General features: G+C 39.1%; 1 protein-coding gene across 1 annotated transcript in view; it reads left to right on the top strand.

The window, feature by feature from the left end:
- Positions 1-17,772, top strand: part of grid2 (glutamate receptor, ionotropic, delta 2) — a 537,845-nt gene that overhangs the window by 512,503 nt on the left and 7,570 nt on the right. The window contains exon 15 of the mRNA XM_053326218.1: positions 12,173-12,413. Coding sequence (XP_053182193.1) covers positions 12,173-12,413 — 241 coding nt within the window. The remainder of the gene's footprint in view (positions 1-12,172; positions 12,414-17,772) is intronic.

The following is a 17,772-nucleotide window of genomic DNA, read 5'->3' as shown; positions in this document are numbered from 1 at the left end:
CTGTACAGTACGCCTAAGGGGCCAAATGGCATAACAGTGACAAATCACTGCAGCAATCACAGACATAGCACACCTTTCAGGGCATTGGTTAGATTGCTGTGGTGAGCATGCACCAGAGGCTGACTTCATTCTGTAGAAATGACATTATCCTGTTATAGTGTGGCTTGTCATTTCCTGATCTGGCCCATATAAAAGAAACCACATTCAAAATATCACCCATAAGCTTTGATTTGCTTGACAAATGGGCTTGGCTTTAGGACAATAGCAAGGGGATTCAAACTTTTAGATGGCTCAATTTCTTCTAATTGATCTAAGAACCCAAATATTCTTCTACATAGAATATATGGTATTTTTACAAAAACAGAAGCATTTAGTAACAAGAAAATAATTCACAGAGAACTTAAAGTTCAATTTTGCTTTGTTAAGAGCCACACACAGTCACTCCTGAACCCAGCTTATGTGTTTCACATTATCTATTTGTTTTCATATTGTCATATGTTCAAAACAAACTCTATTTACCAATTATTTTCTCTTTCCATCTCCCTTAATATCTTGGGTACTTAAATCTGGCAATCCATGCATGCTTTCTTCTATGTTCCCTCTACAGTTTCTGCTCCTTCATGCATTTATTTCATGTCCTATGTAGACAGTAAATTGAAATTCAAACACAGTGATGTGTCACTAATATGAAAGTATGTCTTTGACTTAAAGTTGTTTTTAAAACAACATCAATATGCTGTGGGTCCCAGTGAATAAAGTAAGCTAAACAGTTTGTTTGTGATGCTTCCAGTATTCTGGCAAGCTTTTGTATCAGCAGCACTCATAATAATAAAATTGTCAGCAAAACGTATTGCAAACCTTGAAGTGAAATGATTCATATAGCAGAATTTCTCTACATAAGTGTATATGTATTATTGAAGAACACATATAAATGACTTTGCCTTTGCCCATGTAAATGTTATACTTTTGTTCCAGGAGAGGGGTTGTAAACACGCTCTGCAACAAGGGCACAATGTACAATATGTGAATAAGTGTATAATATGTAATAACCAGTAGTGGGTATATGAGGTGGTGGCTAATCTTCAACCAATGATAACAGAGCAGTACTCACTGCCCAGGATAGAGTGAAGCTTAAAGATTGAGTCAGCCATGTGGAGAACGATCATTGATATTTGAACTAAACAACAGAACAACTACACCCCATCCCCTTCAGAAGCTCTGCCCCCCAAATTAATGGATGCCCATTGCCAAGGCAACAAGCAAAAGAGAAAAATGGCAGAATCCAGAGTGGTGCATCAAATGTAGAGTCACTGCTCCTCTCACTTCATCATGAGTAGAAAAAAAACTGTCTCACGTGAACACAACAGTCCATCCACACTCTCCACCTCTTTGCAGCCGCCCCACTTCACACTCAACCTACATTCAGCAGCAGCCGTCTGTTAGCTGCAGCTGCTAAGGAGCTGGGAGGTCAGCAGCCAGACAAACTGCCTTCACCAGGCTGACTGACAGTAGAGATTTACTGAACCAAAATAGTTTGCATGTAGGTCTCCACGAGAACAAATCGCCAATATGTGTATGTATTGCCATTTACAGAGCCAGCACTGTATATGAACACCAGCTTTTTTTCAGCACACACATAGAAACAGACAGCTAGCAGAGAGGAGCTATTTGCTGAATTTGACAAAAAGTGTATGGAACAATCATTTTCCAGAATAACTGAATCAACCTTTAATAGCCCAATTTGTATAACAGACTTCTGAATGTTCCTGCAATGAGTTATGCCAACTTGCTTGCATATTAGTTTATTATACTACAACTAAAGTATATAGGATAATTTAAGACTGAAAAAAGTCTACTAAAAAGAACTTGGTAGGGTCCTACAAAACTCAAGGTAGCTCAACCTTTGCTGTTCTTCTTCCCCCATGGAGCAGGGGACAGACATATTGATTGGTATATTGCCAGATTTTTTTTTTGTCTCTTTCTTTGTCTCTGACACTCTCTTTCTGTTTAATATTATTAACTGTATTTCCAATGTTTGTCCCATGGGAAAAGAAGAAAAGGCCACATTAACAGCAAAGTTAGCAACAAATTCAACACAAAGATCAAAATCAGTTCTTAGATTTAAAACACTAAATGTATTGTTAAAAGTCTGCATCCACTTTTAAAGGTCTATGGAGTACATTGAAGGGTTGATCAAGGCACTTGTTAACGTTGCCAAAAGCTAAACAGCAAGTTATCTGATTCACTGTCTCTTTCTGTCTATCACACACATGCACACATTCACATAATGAGCTGAGTTAGCCGGAGGCTCTGAAACCTTCAGTTTCCAAATCCATATGGGGAAAACAATGCATTTTTTCAAGGGATGGCCAGCAAAGAAATAGAGTGAGACTGTATGAGTGAATACGTGTGTGTGTATGTTGTGTACGTATACATGTTTTTACTACAATGACATTGTACCAGGTGACAAAAAATTGATTTAATGTCAAGTGTCCAATCTAATCTCCCTGACTCTCGCTCCATCTTGGTCTAAGCTTTCTCTCTCTAAAGCTGCCACTCATCTACCAATCTATCACAGTCAAACTCAGCCCACACATTTAGTACATTCATTAAATCTTTATTAATCACAATTAATGATGGGGATGTGACTCTCTCTGTCATTCTCTGTCTCTCTCTCACTCTCGTGATGTGTTAATGATGGTTAATGACCGTTTGCCTTCTCTGTGTTGTTTTTCCTAGTTCAGCTTGATAATCTGTTCCAGTTCACACACACAGTGTGGCTTAATGATGCTTAATGGAAAACTTTGTTGACAAAGTGTATGACATTGAACCCTTAGAACGCTAATTGGAAAAATTAAGCTTAGCAAAGTTTACTTGAGGAACCAAAGACTCTGGGGTAAATAACCCCTCTTACCCCATTCCTTGGACTTCAAATAGTGACACACTGTTAATTGAAAGTGTGACACAGTGGCTCTGTGATTACCACTGATGCCTCACTGTAGGACAGTGTGTTTGAACCCTGGGCATGCTTTTTTCTGTGGAGTCACTGTTCCTAATGTGCAGCAAAGCTTTTAAAGACACAAACATGCCGTTTGTTTATTGTAATATTTATTCACTTAAATCTAATTACAATTATTATATATTTTAGTATATACAGTTGAGTGACAAATGAAAGGAAATACCCAATGTGTTAGTACAGTAAAGTGTTTTTCCACCTCGAGAAGCAAAAGAGCTTGAATTATTCCTATCATATTCTCCAATCTCTGAACGTTACTGGAGGGTTGAACACTATTCTTCCAAAAGATATTCCCTTATGTTGGTTGTTTTGATGATGGTGGTAGAAAGTGTTATCTAACACACTGTTAAAATATCCAGTGGCTGTTCAGTTGTATTGAGATGTGAATCATGATTCGCATCTTTTTCATACACATACAAATTAATCTATATGAAAGCATCTACATGTGTTTTTTTGTCCTTTTATTTGTCGCATGTCTGTAAGTCCATCATATGTAAAGGCCAGTCAGCAGGATCAGCTGAAAGTGGCTCATCTCTCTCAGCAGCTGCAGGTGTGTGCAGCTTCAAAGGCTGGCAGTGGAGACTGTATCTGGTGCTTCTGCAGGGCAGATAATACACTTCCTGCACTTACTTTCCCCTCATGTCCACACCAGCCTCATGAACACAGGTCTTAAGATAATTAAATACATGTATGCCATTTTTTATAAAGAATTTACCTAAATCAAACAGTTGAGACAAATGTATGGAGTGTGTAGATAATGAGGGCTACAGTTGTACAAATGAGGTGGCTATTAAACAAGACAAATTTAAGTTTTGCATGTTTGTATTCATGTATTCACACACCTGAGAAAAGTGACATGGTGGAATATGTGGTCAATGCTGTGCTCTCATCATCAGAAGATGTGGTCATCTGTTGAGATGTTTCTTCAACATGTCACTTTAGACACATGTGGGTCTGTGGAAATAGCCCATATCTCTCAGTACCATTTAAGCTTTCACCCATTGATATTTTTGCATTTACCTTCAGTTATACTTATGCTACAAGAGTATTGCAGAGCCTGTGCTGCGAAAATCAACATGTTTGATTATCAGGAAGTGTGATATATTTCATCGATATCTGAGCAGGTCGAACACAGTGTAACTGCAATAGAGGCCAGAATGAAAATGCTCGGTCTACAACTAGGAAGGTCAGTGGAGAGACTTTTTTGATTAATTCTTTTCACATCTTCCAACCAAAATAAACCCTGGTCAAAAGCAAACCAAATTCAAATATGCACCACCAGAGCTTGTATAAAATATAATATGGAATAATATTTTTGTCTGAGAAGACTCCAGCAGTCTGTCGTTGAATAAACAGTCTTTCCAGACGTCGGGGTATTGATGTGTGCTTCAGTCTCAGCTTCTCTCTCCTCTCGCCTTTTTTTACTAAAACACAGGGGGAGAATAATCAGGTGCAGGTGCACTTCGCTAACTGGGTCGATGCTGTTGAGTCCCTCTGCTCATGATCAATAGTCATTCATTGTCCTGCTAGCAAAAGTAGTGAACTGATTCAGACGAATACACAAAGTGACTTTAGCACAGGCCAGAACAGTTCTTGTGCTTCTTTGTCTCTATATTTTTGACAAGTCAGTCTTGTTCATTGAAGCAGGTAACATAGCAAAACTCAACATGATAATAATTTGATGTTTTGTTTAGGAATATTTTCAATTTAACTTCTCATCTCCACAGTCAGGTCAAAATCAGCTTCAGGGAACCTGGACCTAGTGGTGATTCAGCATTTAAGGTTACTTCAGGGGGATGTTTGCTGACATGGGTGCTTGAGCTCAGCTCAGTTGAAGGCTGGCTTCCCTAATCACTGTGTCACTCTCACCTTCCCAGAGTAATTGAAATACCGGCAGCCACATAACCTTGAGAGACCTGCTGTATGACTGTCTAACTCAACTTGTTTTTGTGCACTTTCCAGATACTTTCATGAACAAATCTCATATTTTTTTCTACGACAGGTTCTACTGAGACAGCAAAATCTATTCTGCAGTCATCAGAACTATGTTGAAACTACTTTTTGACTTCATTATACGAACATTATTCTCCATCATGTTTTCCAGTGAGTCTAACACCATTGCGGCAGCCAGAGTCTGCTGATTTTTGCCAGCTTTGTGTTAAGCTTGTAACTGAGCTGTCAACCCAGTGTTGTTCTCATTTAAGGAGCTGACAGCCAACGGTCGTCTCAGAGCAGCAAACTCATTTTAGCATAACACCTCTGTCTCCCATCCCCTACCCCCTCCCGCTACCACCTCTGCGCTCATTTCATTTCACATTCTTCTTCTTTTCACTCATCTAATCCATTGTCTTTTCTCCTCTCTTTACTCCTTCTCAGCTCTCTTCTCCTACCCCGTTTCCCTACTTTGTCACCTGCACACTCCTTCCATTCATTGTATGATTTTTTTGTCAGCCATCCATCCAGACTGAACACACTGCCAGATTTTTTTTTTTTGCTCCCCTCTCATTGTCTCACTCAGTTCTCCATCCTACCTTATTCTCTGACTCACATCTCCTCTCCCTCTGCCTTCATATTCTCTCTCCACCTCGTACCTCACAGCAACTTCCACTTTTTGCTGTCTCCAACTTAAAATTGTATTTGCTACAGAGGTGACAGGATAAGAAAATGTGTATAAAAGAATAAGGCTGTTGTAGTTGCTGCAGACATATCGTACTGTTCTCAGACAGTAGTAGGCTTTACAATGACACACTATGACACCTCTCACAGAAACAGTTAAGAGGTCTTTCTAGCCGGTTCTGAAAATCATTGAACTGTGTCCCATAATGCTTGATCATCTAACCCATACCACTCTGCATTTTAACGGGCTATAGCTGCAGTAAAATCTGGTACTCGGAAAAGAGCAACATGGGACATAACCTGTGTTTATTGGGGTCTTATGAATGGGCTTTGGGAAGACTGCAGAATCAACACAATATATTAAGTTACAGTCCATTGTCCCATAGCAGAAATTGGCCATAATATATCTAGAGGGGGGTTGATAGCCAAGTTGATCAATACCAATGACTCAACGATCAGTTTGCCAGGTGCTGAGATAACAGGCTTTTTAAAAGCTCACTTTGTAGCCTGCAGTCTCTCTGTTTGGAACAGCCCCGCCATCCATTTAAATAGAAAGACACTTCCCATACCGCAGCAGTGGTACAGCAACACACTGTGAAATCTCTTAACAGTCCATTTCACTCCAGTAGGGATATCATTTATAGCTTTGGGGGCTGCTGATCAAAATTGTTACAAATACACATTTCTGGGAAATATAGTTTAGGTTAAAGAGGGAACATATGCTCCTTTTTAAGATATTTAAATATTAAACCTTTCAGTCGGATGATTCAAAGATTTATAAACCAAAGAATGCATCTGGTCATTATCCTCTTTTAACTTTGAATTCAGGAATCTACTGTCTGAATGTGTGTCTGGCTGTGCTGAACCCCAACCATTATCCTGAACGCTAACATAAACTTGATTATATTCTTCAGTCTAAAAACAACCTTAACCCTAAAACAGCCCCACGATTATCTTAATTCTAGTCTAAATCTCAAATTGGTCTTCACAATGATTGGTGTACAAGAGCACACTTGTCTCTCCGAAAGAAAGTGAGAGTTTAAAAAAAAGAGCACTGTTTATTCATGCTTGTGTCCTTCCTGTCTTCCTGGCTTCCCATAACGTGGAAAGGCATTAAATAGGTGCTGCATATGTGCACCTCTGACATTTTTCTTGTAACAATCAGTCTCTCTCTCTCTCTCTCTCTCTCTCCCTCCCTCTCTCTCTCTCTCTCTCTCTCTCTCTCTCTCTCTCTCTCTCTCTCTCTCTCTCTCTCTCTCTCTCTCTCTCTCTCTCTCTCTCTCTCGCTCTCTCTCTCTCTCTCTCTCTCGCTCTCTCTCTCTCTCTCTCCCTCTCTCTCTCCCTCTCTCTTTTGTCACCTTTCCTTTCCACCCTATCTTCCTTTCCTCAAGTCTTCTGTCCCTTTCTCCTTCATCCATATCACTGTGGTGTTCTTTTTTTTTCAACTTGAGTCAGCTAATAATGTGTGATCATCCTGCCATCAAGGCTGCTGCCATAGAGTTGCCATGGCAACATCTAGTCCATGCAGTAACAGCCACTGCAGAGAGAATGGGGAGGCAGAAACACACACACCCATACACACACACACACACACACACAAGCATACAAAAGTTGCCCCCCACCACACGGGCAACCCTTACTCATTTGCTTTAACAGCCAGTGGGAGTGTTAAAGTCATTATAGATCTCCCTAGTCAAAGTCAACGATCTTAAAGCTAGGTGATAACTCATTACACACACACAGCGTTAATGTGTCTCACAGAACACCAGCTGTTTCATACACACACTCACAAACACAAGTAGACCCATGCACGCACCATGCCCACACACATACTGTATACTTAGTAACACACCATTACATTACAAGGAGAACTATGCATATAGTCATACTGTACGTGCAATCACAGGCCAGCTGTTTCACACACAAAAGGCCATAGAAGCCATATAGAAACACAACTTACACTTGTTCTGTAATTACATTTCACCCATCACACACCCTTTACTCCCCTCATGCATGCCGCTGACATTGACATTGAAAGCTAACATACATTAAACTGCAATCGACAATGATACTTTTAATAAGATGTTAGCAAGCATTTGACATTAATATAAATCAGGCCATGGCCCTAATACCCATACTGTACGTCCTCAGACTGCAATGATGTATAGTAGAAGCTATTCTTAGTGCTTAAAATGATCTATTTCCTGATACCTCAGGCAGTAGTGCGCTGACTGATGACGCCTTGAGCAAAAAATACTAACAGCCCCTGAAGGAAGGAAAAGAAGCAAAGAAACACATCTAACTGTACACTCCTTCAGTTCAATATTATGACTGGAAAAACAAAAAGTGTGTTGGATATCTGTGCAGGGGTACAAGCAGACTGCTGTGGGGAAAATTAATTAGTTGTCAGATTTCTTCTCCTGTGCTTTATCATGAACTCCATCAAACTCAGCATAATGTAGTGGATCTTTCATGAGGACACGAAGGCCTCAATGCACACACATAGACACATGCACACATGAACTTTCATTAGCTACTCCCAGCTCTCTTCATGTCAGTTATTTCTGAACATACTGTGCACACCAATATTGCTGTGTGTGTTTGTATAGAAGTTTACTGTGTTTTCACATTTCTATCTGTATTGGTGTGTGTTTGTATGCCAATGTGTGTGCCTGTGTGTTTTTCAAGGGAAGATGTAGTTCTTGTGGTGAGAGAGCGACAGCCAAATTAGAAATCTAGACAGATGGTGTACTGCAGGAAACCTTTGACTCAACCCTTGTTTTTGTCAGGCAACTCACGGTGGCCTTTCATCCTGGCTGTCAACCATGGGATAGAGATAAATGAAGAACAGTGGTAGCCGCTTTTGTGTGTTTAAAAATGAGCCATGTTCACTTTTTTCTTTCAAAACTTAAGTATCCCTTACCTATAACTGACACAATTTAACAAAGATATCAATAGTAACATAATACTACATTAGAACTAGAATTACCCAAGCAAGCTCATATGCCACTCATGTTTGCGTTGCTGTCACATTAAAAGGGTATTAGAGAGCGTGTGGTACAGCATGTTAGTCATTGTTATTTCCACTTGCAATCCAAATACAAATTCAGATTACTTTCAGAATTGCCAAATGTTCTTCCTTCTTTATCTCAGTCTATGGGCAGGGTAAAGGCATTTTAACTTCAATACCAGAGCAGGACCAAAAGCCACATTACTTTATGTATAAATGTAGCCATTATATGCGTGTGTGTGTGTGTGTGTTCTTATGAGTGCATGTCAGTGTAATAGGATTCAAGGACCTATCGCAGAAGCAGTCTTTGCATAACTCTGATAGGCCAATTAGTGCAAAATGATAGATGATGAGCTCTATGGGCAGACAGGGTCGTAATGGGGAGAGAGAAAAGCACTCTGTCCTGAATCTCAAGTCTGTTCTTCTCTGTCCTCCCTCAAAGTTACATACAATTTAGTCACATCCTAATATTTCCTCTGATGAAAGTCTCTCTTTGATATACTGTTGTTGCTGTTGTTGTTTTGATCTGCTGGATGTTTGATCAAGTTCAGAAGGGAGCCTTTTACTTATTCTCGTTGTTTTGTTTGGCGTCTGTGTGATTACCTAGAATAAAAATAGGCCGGCATAATCTGGATATTTGCATTAATCTTTAAAAATCAAATTGAACATTAATCTTTACCTTACAGATGCAGCCAGTTACCAACACAGCAAAATTATATGTAAAATTATGCAGGGTTTCCTGTAAAATATTTGACAATTTCATTTACAATCCACTGATATTTGGCAAGGAGAGAAATGTTAATTTGTTTTCCCTCAAAGGTCAACACTTCTGTAACATTTTGTAAAAAAAAAAGGCATTTACATCTGTCTATAGTAATTCCATTCACAGATGTTAACAGAGATGGAACAAGAAAAAGCTGTTCCTTATTGCCGCTCCTCAAGTGCCACACAAAAACACGTGTGACATGACACTTGTGACACATAGAACAGTCAACTCATGAGCAAAGACAACAGACAGAAACGCCAAACATAAAGCACGCCTCTCTTTTTGACAGACATGAAAAGACATCAACTCAGACAAGAAATCTTTAGAAGTTGGCTGATTTCCAAGCGAGAAATGATGAAATATTTTGACAAAACATCGCCTGGCTTATTTGATAGGTGGAATCGCTCTTATTCCATCTCATTAGCCTGTGTAATCCATCTTTCTCTGAAGCTGTCTGTCAGGATGTAAGCCTGTGTGTGTGTGTGTGTGTGTGTGTGTGTGTGTGTGTGTGTGTGTGTGTGTGTGTGTGTGTGTGTGTGTGTGTGTGTGTGTGTGTGTGTGTGTGTGTGTGTGTGTGTGTGTGTGTGTGACAGGCATCTGTTGTCAATGTGACAGATTAAAAAGGTCAGCACTGTATGAAAGGCACAACACTTATCTAAGGAGAAAAAGCTTGTTTTAACAGTGATTCTTCTGTGATACTGCCAGCAGCTTCTCAAAAAACTAGTAAGGATGCTTTAAATGTTGATTAAATACAGGTGAAGTTCAAAAATCTAATCTTAGCCATGTCAACTTGAAAATACCAACAGTGTGCCCTGCATGCAAAAGTAAAGTACTGTTACAATATTGCTCCTCCAGTAGTCAGCAAACAAGGACTCGGAAGGTGCAAGGAGTGCAATGTCAGAAACACAAGTCCTGCGTTATTAAATATCACAGTCCAAAAGAAATGTAATAACATGTTTGAAAGAAAAAGCAGCAAGGTCCACTGCACTACTAAAAACAAACACATGCAGGATTAATATGCGGTATGGGGATTTCTACACTGACCACCTCTTCTTCAAGGCGAGTGCTGCCGTTATACTGTAAAACTACTGCTGAAAGCACAAGCTATATATTAAGCCTCTGATAATCAGTGCAGATCAGTTTGATTTAATTTGTTTTCAGTCAATATCATCTACACAAAATCGTATCTAATCTTGCCGCTAATCTGCACTGATCTCAGCCAGACAATTCCACACTTAAGTCAGCAGTTGGTGCACATGATCTGTTATTAGAATGACTGTTGGTGGATTTGCTCTTCTAATGAGTTTTTTTATTCTCTTACTGTCTGTCTAGGCAATTCTCAAGTCTTCTTTTCTTTTCTCTTCTCTTCTCTTCTCTTCTCTTCTCTTCTCTTCTCTTCTCTTCTCTTCTCTTCTCTTCTTATTCTATCTCCATCAATTACAACCACAACTTGCATTTTGACATTGTAGTTCCCCTGTTTCTCAGTCCCACTAGCTCAGTAGAGCCCAGGAAATGATAAGAGAATGTCCCTAAATGAGAGTGACGTGGCTATAAAGCAACATGCTGAGCCTGTTTAGCTGATTTACATTGAAATGAGCCATGTTTTCTGGCTATTGTGGATGAAATTAATTATATAAACTGTCTGCAGGGCTCATTTGCATTTCTTGATTGATTTCAGTCTGTTTTGTGTATTCCATTTGAGGGAAAAATGAAGATGAGAGATGGGCACTGTCATTGATGTCAGCATGCTGTCATTGAAATTGCAGGAGGCATTTGCCCCCAGCAAGTTCTGCAGATAATTGCAAACATCTGTCTCTATGTACACATGTATGTATGAATCCTGTTTAAATTTGCTTGGACATGCAAGCAGTTTGTGACTGTGTGAGTATGTATGTGGGATTATTTCCATCTATTTGTTTTCCGTATTTGTTTCTATGAAGGAGCTATATGCATAAACACACATACACTGCTGGTTTGCCTTTTTACTTTTTGTCTTTCCTTCTCCCTGTGCTCCTCTCGCCTCCATGCCAGATCGCCTCTGTTAAATATCCAGCCGAACGCTAACAGAACCTCTGAATGCATGTCTGTGTGTGTCTGCAGCTCTCCTCCAAACCAAAACGAACGACCTAGTTAAATAATAAGCTGAAGGCTAACAGAGGGACCCTATCAACCTCTGAGCTGTATCCTCTCTGAAGCCATCAATCGCGGGACTAAAGCTAGGCTGCATAATGACATTGTGGCAGTGTACTCGCGCTGTGCTGCAAAACATATTAATGTTAGGCATAATGAGTTTGACAGCCCAATATGCTTGTCAGGGATCAGGGAGGGATTTAACTGGCCAACACTGCCCTCAAATGGAAGAGAAGCACTATGGCAACTGCAGAAAAAGCTGCAGTGTTGTATGAATATTTTTCATTACTCATGATTGTTTTGTATGAATGGCTTTGACTTCTTAATAATTAAAATGGCCCTCAGACAAAATCAATTATCATTCCTAAAAGATGTATTTAATATTTAATAATAATATTTAACGCTGACAGTGCCTGTACTATAAAGTGGTATCTTACCCTCCTGATGGTTGCTTTTAGCTTATTGTTCATTCATGCATCTACATATGAATTCACAGTACTTATTCTCATTACAATATGTGTTGATATATCCACTTCCTTTTGCCAGAATCCTGGAAAAACCTTGTGTGTAAAGTATATGAACATACATGACTATATGCTTACATACTTCTTCATTTTGTCTGTTTACATTGTAGAATCTTGGAGCTTCAGCAGAATGGTGACATGGATATACTAAAACTCAAGTGGTGGCCAAAGGACAGCCCCTGTGACCTTTTCAGCTCAGTCCAGTCACGACAGCGTGGCAACGCCCTGGATATCCACAGCTTTGCTGGCGTCTTCTGTGTCCTGGCAGCCGGCGTGGTGCTCTCCTGTCTCATTGCCATGGTGGAAAGCTGGTGGTCACGGAGAAAGGGATCCAGAGTCCCTTCCAAGGAGGTACGGGAATGGATGGGTGGCCTAAAGGAGGAGAGATGATACAGAGAGAGATGTAGGGCCTAGATTAGAGCAGTTTAAGAATGGGTAGAGAAAAAAGGAAGGGAGGGGCCAAAGTAAGAAAAATGGTGAGAAGTGAGAGTAATGGACAGCTAATGATGGGATAAATCATGTAAGAGCTAAGGTGATAAGAATGTAGAGTTACTTGTTACAAAGTCTTGGCTTTGTGGCTGGAGACACTAAGTTGAAAAATAATCCTCAAAGTCAACATGCAAGACAGTAGTTATGACACTGACAGTATCTGGAACTTTTGAAAACTTCCCATGCTCACAATGTCACTTCTTATGAACTAGATTTACACACAAGCTAGATCAGCAGTACTACCCTGGGACTGTATTTGTTACTAGGATTTTCTGTCAAAAAGAAACATGGAGGTGCTATATTAGATATCCAGTGATATAAGTGTACATAAAACTCTGGGAATGCGGGAAGGAAAAGAAAGGTCAAACAGGACTTGAATGTGTTCAGAATCTCCAAGAACATTGTACTCATTTTCTCTTCTCGCCCACAGATGATTTTAATAGGACTATTATAAAGCATGCTGTCATATTATTAATTCTAATAGTTTTCATAATTAAGGTTACCATCAAATTATCAAAATGATTAACCAAAGAAATATTCTATGCCAAAAGCAGATTGAGTCTGAGTGTAAACTGAATTAAGCAGCAAATTTAACTTAACTTAATTAAAGAGGGTATTATTCCTTCACTGCCTTCATTACTTGATCTAACGTACTGCCAATTCATACTGATGCCAGATACAACATATAACATATTAAATATGATATAACATACACATACTCCTCACATTTTACACACACAAGGAGAGTTTACATAGTATGAATGACAGGGTGGCCGCGGGTCCTTAAAAAGTCTTAAAAAGTCGTAAATCAATTTTCATGAAAATAAGGCCTTAAAAAGTATTAAATTGTCTTAAATTCAGATTGCTTAGGTCTTAAATATGTGAGTCTCGTCGCCGCGAAAATGCGGGCAATCTGTTTTGTTAGGTCGAATATTTTTTCTCCGGTGCTGCGTTGTGCTGCGTTGTCTATGGTTAGGTCAGAGCGTAGTCTACTGCGCAGCTCGTATTGCGCAGCTCTTGATGGCGTAGGGTAAAGCATCTACAGGTGGGCCTAATTCAGCACTGATAGCCATTCGACTTAAACATGGGGAAATGCAAGTTCAATCACAAATGGCTAGACAGGAATGAATACTCTTGGTTACGATCGGTGCCTGGCAGTGTGTATGAAGCAGCTGAATTTCAGCGCGGGATTGCGGGTATTGCGCACAATTTAATTGATTCCCGCAAATCCAACACTTATAATGCGGGAAATTCCCGCACACATTTACAGCGATGTATTAATGTTCAACCAACGTCTGCAGCGGGCCGGAACCGCTGTGTCCGACTGTCTGACTGCGACCCTGAACACACCTGTAGCTCTCTGCACCTCCCGCTAGCATAACACAGACAAGCTAACAGTGATATTAAGTTTAAGGAACAAACACAGACCGCTGGTTAAAAAATAAATCTACATCATCTGAGGAAGAACCTGCTCAGAAAAAAACAGCGGAGCCCGCAAAACTAATGAAAACAGCTCCATGTGATGTCACCATTAACAACGTTAATCTTCAGACAGGTAACTGTGACGTTACTATACACTATGCTGTGGTGCTGCGCGTTTTATCAGCTGATGTTACACAACATCAATTTTAAGTCACTCAGAGGTTTCTCATTCAACAGACCTTAAGAGAGAGAGTGAGGCATTCAACAAAAAACATGACGCTACTGAAGCTGAATATAACTACTTTAACTGTATAATACTAGATAACTTGTAATATAGTTCAGAGAATAAGTTAACTATAAAATAGACTCACTGGCTTCCAATCTAATTTAATCCAATACAGCAGCTCTGCTATAAATTCTACATTTATGAAGTTTATACATTTTTTGACAAGAAGGTGAAAATTCAGCTTTATGTTCATTATTGAGAGATTAGGGTGCATTATATTGAAAGGTGTTCCTAATATTTTGTCCACTCCATTAACATACATGAGGAGTCACACCACCACCACTTAGTACAGCCGCAGTAATTTAATTTAGGACAGTAATGACATTTTTGTGATCTTTTTGCATGACACACATTTAGCCGATGTTCTTAAACTCAACCGTCATTTGTCATTTTACCATACTGTCAGTGTGTTTACTTGGAAATATTACTGTATTTCCATCGTACGTTTGGTCTTAAATTTCATTTAGAAGTGGTATTAAAAGGTCTTAAAAAGTCTTAAATTTAACTTGTTTATACCTGTATACACCCTGGAATGAGTTGATGTCTTCAATGTAATATATTCAGTCCCCTAAGACCATATTTACACGGTATTCGCAAAATCCCTTTATGTCTTTATACTCTGATGATGCACAACTACAGTAATGATCCTCAATGCAGTTCAATACAACTGTTTAAAAACAATTAATTATTTACCTGTCTGGCAGTGTATTCAATATTCTGCTAGTGCTGGTGTCCTGCTTGATCTCATCTCATTTTTTAAATGTGATACTAATACTATTTTGATAATGTTGACTAATTTAAAACTAGGCAAATGCAAAAGTGTCAGCAGGGTAATCAACCACTTATTTTGCTGAAATGTTAATGTTTTGGAGAAAAGTAGACCCTGGCAATGTTAAAAAACAGAAATACAAAAACAGCCTGAGGGCCTGTTGTAACGCTGTAGTGTGCCTTGACCAGAGCCGAGTCAAAAACACTGACTCACAATATCAAACATGGATATTTATACCAGCATTCTCCCCAAAACAGTAGAACTACTACACCTTTTAAATTAGCAGCAGCACCCTGTGAAATATGCAATCAGACTATGTGCTTTGATCACCTCAGGAGGCATATCATTCGAGGCAATCAAAGTGACTCTGGCAACATCTTCCCATGGATAGAAATCCTGCAGTCTGTCATGATGTGGTCGCTTTGTCCACTTCATCATGGACAGGCAAGGTAGCATCCTCAAAGAAAAGCCCATATGAGAGCATGTTTAGTTGGTTTTCCAATGATGAATTATAATTACACAAGCTCAGGCCCTTTTATTAACCAGAATATAATCACTAGCCATTGTTGCATGCCACATATCCCATTAGATGGGATTTGGCAAAAATCTGAGCCAGCTCCCAATTCAGCCTCCATACACAACCAACCACATCACCTCCCATGTTAAATTTGCCAAAACACAGAGGGAGGAAGTGTTAAAGTAAATAACTTGAATCAAAACTGTGAAATTGCAGCACAGTGTAACAAATGTGTGTATGCAAAACGTGCCACTGATGACCTGAAAGAAATGTAATTATGTGTGAAATAATATTTTCACTTTTGGTTTAGAGTTAATTATTTATGTGTTGGTAATAAATTAGACTGAGGCATGAAGCAGCTCAGATTAATTTTAGCAGAAAATGTTTTGCCATCAGGTAAATTACTTCAACTTCAAACAATTGCTTTTTCCCCTGTGAGGAAGCAGTTTGATAATGACAGGTTAAGGTTAACTTGTGGATAATGGCTTTAGAGAATTCATGTTAAAATGTATCCTAACCTATGATTCACCTTGCAGGCCTTAGAAATATGGACAAATCTTAACGTCAATCAGAAAAGAAGTGTTAATAATGGCCTGCCGTAATATCACACATATTTAAGCAGGGTTACCAAAATGAGCTTTAACAGGGGGAAATGACCATAGCACTAATTAGGACTGCCTAAGAACTTCTCTGCATGACTCCTGCTACCAGAAACAAGTCAGAGCAGCCTGTTTATCTACTTAATCCTTGTGCCATGCTAATAAGTAAATTAGAAAAAAATACAAAAATGTGGGTATGGAAATATATACCCAGTATGATTTAGTGTCAGATCAGGTTACTTTTCATGAATAAATATAAATATATAAATAACACCAATCATCTAGAAACTAATTTAGAGGTTAGTTAATAGGTTAAGGTTAAGAGGTTAAGTTAATGTCAAAAAAACTCTTGAATTACTGCTTCCAAATAATCAAGGTAGCAGTTCCTAGTCAATCACAACTTACTTGATTACTATATTTTTACAATTTCTAGCTTTTGGAGAAGGTTGCTTATATACTCTTATAAGTAGTCATCTAACTGTTTTCACAGATAGAAATGATGTGAATGTGGTGATGTGCCTTGATACAAACATATACTACAAAAAAAATAATTGGTGTCAAGTAATTTGTGTTTTATTGCAAATTACAAATCAGTGGTTTGTGGCTTGAATTATGTCCCTCATCAGCTATAATCACTGCAGTATACACAGGATTGTTTGACAAACTACTTCAAGTTTTCAGTCCAATACATCACCTGCAACTGCTTGCAACAGATCACCAGTGTCAAATGATTAGTTGTAATTATCACATGTTCTTTGGGCTGTTCATTGATTGTTCAGTTTTACTTGCACACGATGTAGATTCTTCTTTCCTCTTTAGAAAATGAATCATTTGAAGATGAGACATTCTAGCGTTATGCAACAATGAATGCACTTCTGTGAATACACAAGTAGGAGCTATGAAGATCCATGCAGAGTCCTCCCAAGCTCAGTCTATGTTATGCCATATGGCATGAAGTCCCGCTAAACTGACTACAAGCTTCAGTGAGAATAGAGCAAGATGTGCCCATCACATAGAGATCATACATGTCTGAAACAGATATCAGACCTCTTCCAGTTGATTCAATGCTTAATCATTTTGCTCTAAAAGAAAAACCATGTGATGTAAGAAATCACATTGCTACTCCCACCACTACCAGACGTAGCTTTGTGAAACATTTTGAACAATGATTTATTCATTTTTTGAAATAATTTCAATAATGTGGGGTCCTAGATATAATGTATATTATGTTTCAAATGCAACATTGGCACCCTACTGACTATGAATGTTGTCTTATTTTTGATCAAACAACAGTATTTTTTACTTGACAACGTACACCGACACATACCATTTACCCTCCCTACCTTCAGCCCCCTGCTCAGTTACCAGCTTTAATCTGTCATTCAGACCAGTAGTCATGTCCACCACTGAGCAGCCTCAAAGAGACCAAATCTTTGGTTGAACACAAACTCATGTTAAGCACAGCATGGTTCAACTGCCGCACATACAAACACACCCACATACACACCCCCGCTGGCTTCATTAGCCCCTAAGAGCAGCCGGTGGAATCAGCCCCCGACTGAGCGCAGTAGTGGAGTTGCAACAGTGAACAGGAGGGACAGCAGGATATTAAACGGTGATAGTCTTTG

Source organism: Scomber japonicus, chromosome 9 (genome assembly GCF_027409825.1).
Source record: "Scomber japonicus isolate fScoJap1 chromosome 9, fScoJap1.pri, whole genome shotgun sequence".
NCBI classification, from domain to species: Eukaryota; Metazoa; Chordata; class Actinopteri; order Scombriformes; family Scombridae; genus Scomber; species Scomber japonicus.
Note: the sequence above shows the minus strand (reverse complement) of the source record. Positions and strands in the feature narration are given on the sequence as shown.